The 10,242-nt window shown below is 44.5% G+C and overlaps 1 protein-coding gene across 1 annotated transcript in view; it reads left to right on the forward strand.

Moving 5' to 3' along the window:
• Positions 1-10,242, forward strand: part of mybpc2a (myosin binding protein Ca) — a gene marked incomplete at its 5' end in the record, with an annotated part of 46,826 nt that overhangs the window by 11,661 nt on the left and 24,923 nt on the right. The window contains 8 exon segments of the mRNA XM_070439270.1: positions 689-877; positions 1,014-1,148; positions 1,315-1,482; positions 1,608-1,696; positions 1,971-2,166; positions 4,481-4,620; positions 4,883-5,042; positions 7,308-7,317. Coding sequence (XP_070295371.1) covers positions 689-877; positions 1,014-1,148; positions 1,315-1,482; positions 1,608-1,696; positions 1,971-2,166; positions 4,481-4,620; positions 4,883-5,042; positions 7,308-7,317 — 1,087 coding nt within the window.

Genomic DNA, 10,242 nt, shown 5'->3' on the forward strand with positions numbered 1-10,242 from the left:
GGAGAATTCCTTTTGTCTTCAGAAAAGCAAATGGAACGGGAGCAAACTCTCATGTGAACGCGCATGGTCAGCTCGTGGCTGCTGGCAGACCTCTGACTCATTCCTCTCTCCTTCGGCCCCACTAAACAGTAGAGGCATCAGACAAGGTTCTAAAGACTGTTGACATCTAGTGGAAGCCTTAGGAAGTGCAACATTACCAATATCCCATTGTATCTTCAATAGGAGCTGAGTTGAAAATCGACCAACCTCAGATTTCCCACTTCCTGGTTGGATCTTTTCTCAGGTTTTTGCCTGCCATATGAGTTCTGTTATACTCACAGACATCATTCAAACAGTTTTAGAAACTTCAGAGTGCTGTCTATCCAAATCTACTAATAATATGCATATTCTAGCTTTTATGGCTTTGTAGCAGGCCGTTTACTCTTCGCATGCTTTTCATCCGGATGTGAAAATACTGCACCCTACCTCAAAGAAGTTAACAGGCATCTGTTAACCTCTCTCATTACATTGGTAAGATCTAATGATGTCGCTCTGTGAAGATGTCGCTCTGTGAAGATGTCGCTCTGTGAAGATGTCTCTCTGTGATGATGTCGCTTTGTGATGATGTAATGTCGCTCTGTGATGATGTCACTGTGATAATGTCGGTCTGTAATGATGTAATGTCGCTCTGTGATGACATCACTCGCAGGCTACCTGATGGAGAGGAAGAAGCAGGGTTCCTCCAGGTGGACCAAGCTGAACTTTGAGGTGTTTGAGTCAACCACRTACGAGGCTAAGAAGATGATTGAGGGTGTTTTTTATGAGATGAGAGTGTTTGCTGTCAACGGGATCGGGATCTCCCAGCCCAGCGGCAACTCAAAGCCCTTCATGCCCATAGGTGGGTAGACACTTATTACTAGAGCAGTGGAGAGAAGCCTTTCAATCTCCTGATACTCTACTTATACAGCTTACCTCGGTCTTCCTCTCCTCGTAACTATTCTCTCTCTCTCTCTCTCTCTTTCTCTCTCTCTCAGCCCCTACCAGTGAGCCCACTCGTCTGACGGTGGAGGATGTGACAGACAGCACCTGTGCCCTGAAGTGGCGTCCTCCAGAGAGGGTTGGAGCAGGGGGCGTTGAYGGGTACATAATCGAGTGGTGCAAAGAAGGAGGTGAAGGAGGATTTGGGGATTGTTCAATAACATTATTATTCCTTCTAATTCACTAATCGCTCCCATAGAATTCCTCTATAGAATTCCTATAAAACCCTACAGATGAACCATCTCATTTCCAAGTGGATGACAATGAATACTCTTCTGCTATTGGTCCATCCCTCAGAGGATAACTGGGTGGCAGCCAATAAGGAGCCAGTGGACAAGAACACGTACYGTGTGAAGGGGCTGCCAACAGGAGAGAAGCTCTTGTTCAGAGTGGTGGCTATGAACATCGCTGGACGCAGCCCCCCCTGCACCATGAAACAGTCTGTCACCATCAGAGAGATCATGGGTCAGACTCACACGCATGCATGGACGCACACACACACACACACACTTCTCCATAGACCTCTGACACACACGGTATACACATTACTTCTGTGTTGACATTCCTCTCTGTCTCCCTCCATGTCTCAGAGTACCCAAAGATCCGCCTGCCTCGTCAGCTAAGAACCAAGTTCATCAGGAAAGTGGGAGAGAAGATCAACCTGGTCATCCCATTCCAGGTCTGAGAACACCTAGCACCACACAGTAGTAACCTTCCCCAGGCTAGAGACAGGGCTGACTTCATGTTATCTGGGTCTCAGTGTGTGAAAGAAGAGCAATCATTGTCCTGTAATGCAAAAACAAACCAATCAGAAAATGGGATATTCTTGCCAGTCTACACCTTTCTCACTTTAGGGTGTTCCTCCTGCACTTCTCCTGTAGCAGCATCTCACTMTTTAATTCAGTAAATGTCATTTTCATTCACTGACCATATCACCCCCTGTCTTTCCCCAGGGGAAGCCTCGCCCCGTGGTCAACTGGTTGAAAGACGGTGAGCCCCTGGAGAATAAGTCGGTGGGCATCCGCACCAGTGACTTTGACACCATCCTGTTCATCCGCTCSGCAGAAAGGGACCACTCTGGGACGTACACCCTGTCTGTCCAGATAGACAACATGCAGGACAAGGCTGACATACACATCCAGATCGTAGGTCAGTCACTGGCACCAACATCATTAGGGGCTCTGGTCAAAAGTAGTGCACTATATAGGTAATAGGGTTTCCATTTGGGATGGAGGCCATATGTACAGTGGCAAGAAAAAATATGTGAACCCTTTGGATGTATCTGGATTTCTGCATAAGTTCGTCATACAATTAGATCTGATCTTCATCTAAGTCACAACAATAGACAAACACAATGTGCTTAAACTAATAACACACAAAGTATTGTATTTTTCTTGTCTATATTGAGTACATAATTTAAACATTCGCAGTGTAGGTTGGAAAAGGTATGTGAACCCCTAGGCTAATGACTTCTCCAAAAGCTAATTGGAGTCAGGAGTCAGCTAACCTGGAATACAATCATTGAGATGAGATTGGAGATGTTGGTAAGAGCTGGCCTGCCCTATAAAAAACTCACAAAATGTGAGTTTGCTATTCACAAGAAGCATTGCCTGATGTGAACCATGCCTTGAACAAAAGAGATCTCAGAAGACCCAAGATTAAGAATTGTTGACTTGCATAAAGCTGGAAAGGGTTTCAAAAGTATCTCTAAAAGCCTTGATGTTCATCAGTCCACGGTAAGACAAATTCTCTATAAATGGAGAAAGTTCATCACTGTTGCTACTCTCCCTAGGAGTGGCCATCCTGCAAAGATGACTGCAAGAGCACAGCGCAGAATGCTCAATGAGGTTAAGAAGAATCCTAGAGTGTCAGCTAAAGACTTACAGAAATCTCTGGAACATGCTAACATCTCTGTTGACGAGTCTACGATACGTAAAACACTGTTCATGGGAGGACACCACAGAAGAAGCAACTGCTGTCCAAAAAAAACATTGCTGCACGTCTGAAGTTCGCAAAAGAGCATCTGGATGTTTCACAGTGCTACTTGCAAAATATTCTGTGGACAGATGAAACTAAAGTTGAGTTGTTTGGAAGGAACACACAACACTATATGTGTGGAGAAAAAAGGCACAGCACACCAATATCAAAACCTCATCACAACTGTAAAGTATGGTGAAGGGAGCATCATGGTTTGGAGCTGCTTTGCTGCCTCAGGGCCTGGACAGCTTGCTATCATCGATGGAAAAATTAATTCCCACGTTTATCAAGACATTTTGCAGGAGAATGTAAGGCTATCTATCCGCCAATTGAAGCTCAACAGAAGTTGGGGGATGCCACAGGACAACGACCCAAAACACAGAAGTAAATACACCTTCTGGAGTGTCTGGAGTGGCCCAGTCAGAGTCCTGACCTCAACCCGATTGAGATGCTGTGGCATGACCTCAAGAGAGCGGTTCACACCAGACATCCCAAGAATATTGCTGAACTGAAACAGTTTTGTTGACCGTTGTGCAGGTCTGATCCGCAACTGCAGAAAACGTTTGGTTGAGGTTATTGCTGCCAAAGGAGGGTCAACCAGTTATTAAATACAAGGGTTCACATACTTTTCCCACCCTGCACTGTGAATGTTTACACGGTGTGTTCAATAAAGACATGAAAATGTATTATTGTTTGTGTGTTATTAGTTTAAGCAGACTGTGTTTGTCTGATGTTGTGACTTAGATGAAGATCAGATCAAATTGTATGACCAATTTAAGCAGAAGTCCAGGTAATTCCAAAGGGTTCACATACTTTTTCTTGCCACTGTAACTGTATGTCCCCGCTCACCCTTCAGTCACTCTACCTAGTATGTTTTACTACTTATTACAGTCAAATATGGAGCCACCATGATGCAATGACTTAAATCTAGGATGACACCCCAGAGTTTAATGTGATGATAATTCCTCGTTTAATCCTCGGAGGGGATCTAAGACTCCAAAGTAGGGAGGGAATCATCAAAGAGGCTGATTCCTCTCTTCCTKTCTTCTTAATCCTTCCCTCCTGCCCTGACTGCCACCGTACCRTCGCTTTGCTCCCTCCCTCCCMTCTTTCCCTCCTTCCTGCTCCTTTTAGCACCCATGTGAGGGTCAGGGTGCTGTATGGCTGGGTGGGTGGATTATGCAGTGGGGTTCCATTGGMWTTATTGGTGTGTAGACTGGGATTAGGGTGGGATTAGGGGCCTTTGTCTCCTTTCCCCTGCTGGGAGGTGAGCTAATGAGAGGGCCCAGCCTCCTCAGATCAGCCCCCACACACGTTTAGTCACAGTAGCAGCACGGCAGAGACCAGGATTAATGACAAACATACTGGAGTACTGACGTACATGAGACACACTCCACATGCTCCATTTTCGCTGTCTGTTTGTCTGTTAAAAGAGATCTCTTTCTCACTGACACACAGATGTACTTTTTCCTCCCCCCCCACACAGACAAGCCAGGTCCTCCTATAAATGTGATGGTAACAGAGGTGTGGGGCTTCAACGCTGCTCTGGAGTGGAAGCCCCCCAAAGACACAGGCAACACTGATATTACCGGCTACACCATCCAGAAGGCTGAAAAGAAGACCCAGGTCTCCAACTCCCTCCTCTGTCTTTCCTCATCTCTCTCTATAGCTCTCTCTTTCTTTACTGTGTATCCACCTCACCTCTCCTTCTCTGCCCTCTCTACCCTCGTCCTCTGTTCTCAAACATCTGCCTCTATATATCCACATATCCTCCCCTTTTTTTTCAACCTCTCTACTTCTCTGTAAACATCTTTCCCTCCCTCCCTCCCTCCCTCCCTCCCTCCCTCCCTCTCTCCCTCCCTCTCTCCCTCTCCCTCTCTCTGGTCAGGGTTGGTTCACAGTGTATGAGCACAACCGCCGGCCCAGCTGCACAGCGTCTGACCTGGTCATGGGGAACGAGTACTCCTTCCGTGTGTTCAGTGAGAACATCTGTGGCTTGAGCGATGAGGTGGCCTTCAGCAAGAACACTGCCATCATAGGCAAAACCGGTAACACACTACAATACTACACCATACTTTCCCCCCCTGCACGCACACGCACACACCATCGCTGCGCAAATGTAGCCTGTCATTACAACCATTAACAGTGATGCACCTTCAAAAGGCAAGATCTAGAAATAAACTGAGTTTTACACCAGCATTTTGAGATTAAAGTAATTCATAGTTATTAGCAGCCAATATCAACTAGGGATATCATGTCACTTCTCTGGAGTCCAGAGCAAGCTGGGTCATATGGCCTACCTGTATGTATCGGAGGTTGCAGGATCGGATGGAAACCATGGTTAGGGTAAGCGCTAGCCTACAGTATGTCAATCTACAATCTACTATCCCCCATAGCTTAAAATGTTGATAAACTATTAGGCGATTTCTTCACATTATAAGCGCAGCAATGCGCACACGACAGTAGGCTGTAAGTGCAAATGTTCCAAAATGCAATCAATTAGTGGGAAAACACCATTCTAAAAAGTAACCACAAATGAGATTATGCATGTAATGTTTTATTATAAAGGTGCATTTTTATGGTGAAAATGATCTTCCCCAAATTTGAAACTCACACGCCGCCTAAGTATGCCAGTTAGGCTCTACACTGGTTGTAAAGCCAAAGTTTACAAAGTTATTTGGCCACTTTAGTTGTGTGATAGAAACCTTATCAAAACATTTAGGCCTATGGGCCAGGCTACATGAGGTGTGCGACTATGAAAAAGTCACACAGAAAAGACATGCGCTGTTTCTTGCCTTACTGCACACAAGCTGGGCATCATTCACAAGTGATAACACATCATTCACAAGTGATAACACATCATTCACAAGTGATAACACATCATTCACAAGTGATAACACATCATTCACAAGTGATAAACACATCATTCACAAAGTGAAACACATCATTCACAATGATAACACATCATTCACAAGTATACACATCATTCACAAGTGATAACACGATCAATTCACGAAGTGATAACACATCATTCACAAGTGATTAGACTAATATTGTCACCCATCAGACTATTCTTGATTTAATCTTTACATATACTAAATAAAATATAGTATGAAAATACGTTTTGAATGTAGAATGTACATTATCATGCAATCCGGTCTCGGAACAGGGCAGGGGAAAAAATACATGTAATCTAATGCACTTAAAATAGCCGAATGGAGGACGATTTTCCCGTGGTTCCTTTGTCTTGCCAGCCAGGTCGGGCTATACTCCCTTTCGTAATACGAGAAGTCAATGTGCGCTATATTCTGAAAGTTGAGAAATAAATATATTAGGGCCTAGCCTACATAGAAAGCTGACGGGCAGCCTCCTCTTTTTAAACAGACGGCCGTGAAGAACTCTGTTTCTCTCACGCATCGGCTTTTCCTCACGGCTCTCATGAAGTGTTCTCTGATTTTCGATTACATTTGCAATTGATGTCAGAGTGATTAGAGAGGAACAATAGAGTGCTGAGTCCAGGCAGTTGCAAAGTTTGGTAGGCTACTAATGACCATCAGCAGCATCAGAGCTTGGAAGAAGCCTAATTACTGTGACTAAACGGTCACATGGAATTTGACCTGCGGTCACGAGTGGCCGTAATACATCACCCTAACAGCCTAAACGCACGGTCTGTCTGTAGTCTTTTTATTCGCTCCACAAATCTCGTATAAATTCACAGAATAATGTTTACATCTTCAACCCCATAAGTTAAAAAAAGACTGTTACAGTGTTTACAGCTATCTTTAAAGAAATATAGCCAGTACTAGCCACACAAAACTTCTAAAATGTGAAAATAATCATGAATTGCAAGGTAGCCTAATTGTTCTGGCAAAGATGTGTTTGTAGCAGATTGCTAAACTTATGTAAGGCTGATTTAAAATGTGTGAAAAAAATATTTTTCACATTTTCACATTCCGTTTCAAACTTGCGACCCCCCCATAAACCTTCTTGCGAACCCCAGTTTGAGAACACACTACACTATTACTAACACCACACTATACTAAACAAATGTAGTATGTAGATATAAATAGTTAGTCATGATATACTATGTGGTCCTCTGTAAAGGCCAGTTGGTAAAGTAAAGCATGCCGCTTTGTAATGCCAGGATAGTGGGTTTGATTCCCAGGACAAGCCATATGTAAAATGTTGCACGCATTGACTGTAAGTCCCTTTGGGATAGAAGCACCTGCTACAATGGCATTTATTTAATATTATTTATTATATAGCTCTAATAACCAGCCTATCACAATGTCCCCATCTATATCCTCCCTCAGATCTGGAGTAGCAACAAACCAGCCTTCAAAGAGAAGGACATGAGCAGCTCCCTCCAAGTTTACAGCTCCCCGTGGGACAGGGTTGTTGTTGTCAGGCTACAGTACTGCCATCAGCTAGTGCTGTCCGGGCCTACACCTCCTAAGGTGAGGGTGTGTTGTGTGTGTGGTGTGGAGCAGGGAGGGCAGTATATAATTTACAGTGTTTGAGGTGTGTTGAGAGAGCGAGAAACCAAGAAGCTGTTTGAAGGTGCGTTTGTGTGTCACAAGCTATTGTTTCATACTTGCAGTGATTTTTTTTCCCCCACATTTTTTTTTTTGACAGTTGGCATTAGAAAATAGATGCGATCAATTGCCTGCTAGGGTGTGTTTCCATTTAACGATCTTGTGTCGGATAAAAGTGGACGTAATGATGTTACACCTACAGTACAAATGGTAGTGGTTGAAAGTGGTTCCATTACCCATTTAGGCAAATTATTACACATTAATAAATTGGCGAACCAACCTGTATCCCCTCCCCTATCTTTTTCATGTTCGGTAGCCTACAAGTAACAAAGAAAGCCCGCCGATGCAATCGCCACATAAAATTGACAATAATTGTGCCATATTCTAAATAATACTCTCCGTCTGTACCCCGAACAGCTCAACTGCCCACAGTCGTGCCACTGTTGGAAAACTTGCACTCCTGTAGTTCTGAAAATAGTTTTGGGATGGTGAAACTTCATCCAGCTAAACAGAAAAAGCAAGTCGCAGAGATTCTTTATTTATTTATTTTATTTAACCTTTAATTTCACAACTAGGAAAGTCAGTTCAAGAAAAATTATTATACTTATATTTACAATGACATCCTACCCTGGCCAAACCCTAACCGGACGACGCTGCGTGCAAATTGTGTGCCCGCCTTATGGACTTCCAATCACAGCCGTCTGTGATCAACAGGCCTGGAATTGACGCAGGGTCTGTAGTGACCCCTCTAGGCACTGAGATGCAGTGCCAATCGGCCACGCGAGCACCGAATTCGGCATTCTCTGAAAGTCAGCGACAATCCATGTACTGCAAGAAACATTATTTTGTAGCAACTGAACAAAAATATAAACTCAACATGCCAACATTTTCAAGATTTTACTGAGTTAGTTCAATATAAGGAAATCAGTCAAATTGAAATGAATCCATTAGGCCTAATCTATGGGATTTACATGACTAGGAATACAGATAAGCATCTGTTGGTCAATATACCTTTAAAAATCAAAGTAGGGGCGTGGGATCAGAAACTAGTCAGTATCTGGTGGTTTACACCATTGCCTCATGCAGTGCGACACATTCTTCCTTCACATAGAAGTTTATACAGGCTGTTTGATTGTGGCTTGTGGATCGTCTGGCCACTCCTCTTCCATGGCTTGTGTGAAGTTGCTGGTTTATTGTCGGGACTGGAACACACTGTATACACGTCGATCCAGAGCATCCCTATCGAATCCAAGATGGCGTAGCAGTCAGATCTTTGTCCTCGTCCTTCCCGTGTATATATTTTTTTATATATTTTTCTTCGCATTCTTTTTATATATATATTTTTTCTTCTTAATACTCCAAATATCAACAACACTCCTCCTGCAACCTACCTCAGCCAACTGTGGTGGCGGATCTGTTTTTTTTTCTCCTCAAAGTATTATTCACCTCGTATCCGAAATCTACAACAGACAGCTAGCCGCAGTTAGCCAGCTCAACAAGCTAACGTGGAAGTTTCAGCCTAACCAGCTAGCGCGTTATCAGCTATCCTTTAGCTCGGAAAACTATTGCCGAGTTTTGTAACAACGCGAACTCAGACAGAGCATACCAGACTTATTTTTCTCTCCAACTATCCCCGGATTTTTACGCGGCAAGCTCCTGGACATTTACACCTGGATCTTGCAGACTAACTAGCTGCATCCGAGTGAACTATTGGCTAACATCAATTCCGGAGCAAACACGCAATTATCCCGGAGCTAGCCAGCTGAAGAGGTTCCATCAGCCACTCCTGGCTACAATCACCTATCCGGACCGCGTTTTTACTGCCGATGCGTTGAGCCCCACCCGGGCCCTTCACGACTGGGATACCGACGTTAAATCTGCCCGAGGGAGTTTATTCAACTGGCCCCTCCATCGCGACGTTAACCTGAACGCCATTGCTAACTGCGGCCCGCTAATGTTAGCTGTCTTGAGCCTATCGGCTGCTAATCTGAAAGGTTCTATCGAACAATCTTACGCCGCGGGCTAGCTTAGTGGAGGCCTCACTGCTCATGCTAACGGCTGCCCCCTGGACACTATTGATCCACTTTGGCTACATAGCTATGCTTGCTTGACTGTCCATTAATTCACGGTACTTCCATTCCGTTTATTTGGTGTTTTTATCTTTGTCCGGCTCTGTGCCTTTTAACTCAGGAATCTGTGTGGTAGTTAATCCGACCTACTCTGCTAGCCGTCGCCAATTTTTACCTGCCTGCTGCTGTGTTAACTGACTAGCTGCCTGTTATCTCACGCTGTTTGTTTTAGCTAGCTCTCCCATCAAGACCTGCCAATCACTTTATGCTTATTGTATGTTCCCTCAAATCTCCATATGCCTGCACTACTGTTGTTCAGGCAGTTAGCATTGTTTTGGTTGCCAATGGACCCCAGCATAGTTCAACTCTCCGGTCACCCTCCGATACCACTTCGTTTTCTCCCCACCCCGACATCACAGCGGTGACCTCACCACTTGAGACCCAGCATGTCAAGAGATACACCTCTCTTATCATCACCCCCAGCTGCCTGGGCTTGGCCTCCGCTGTAACCCTCACGCGCCCACCATCACCACTGTTCGCACATATGCCCCAGGAAATCTCATTTCCTAAACCACGGCCCTATCAAATCTGTCCTTTTATTCTTTGTCCCCACCGCTCTACGCGACGCAGTTTTGGATAGCCTT

This window comes from Salvelinus sp. IW2-2015, unplaced genomic scaffold (genome assembly GCF_002910315.2).
Source record: "Salvelinus sp. IW2-2015 unplaced genomic scaffold, ASM291031v2 Un_scaffold1528, whole genome shotgun sequence".
Lineage (NCBI taxonomy): Eukaryota > Metazoa > Chordata > Actinopteri > Salmoniformes > Salmonidae > Salvelinus > Salvelinus sp. IW2-2015.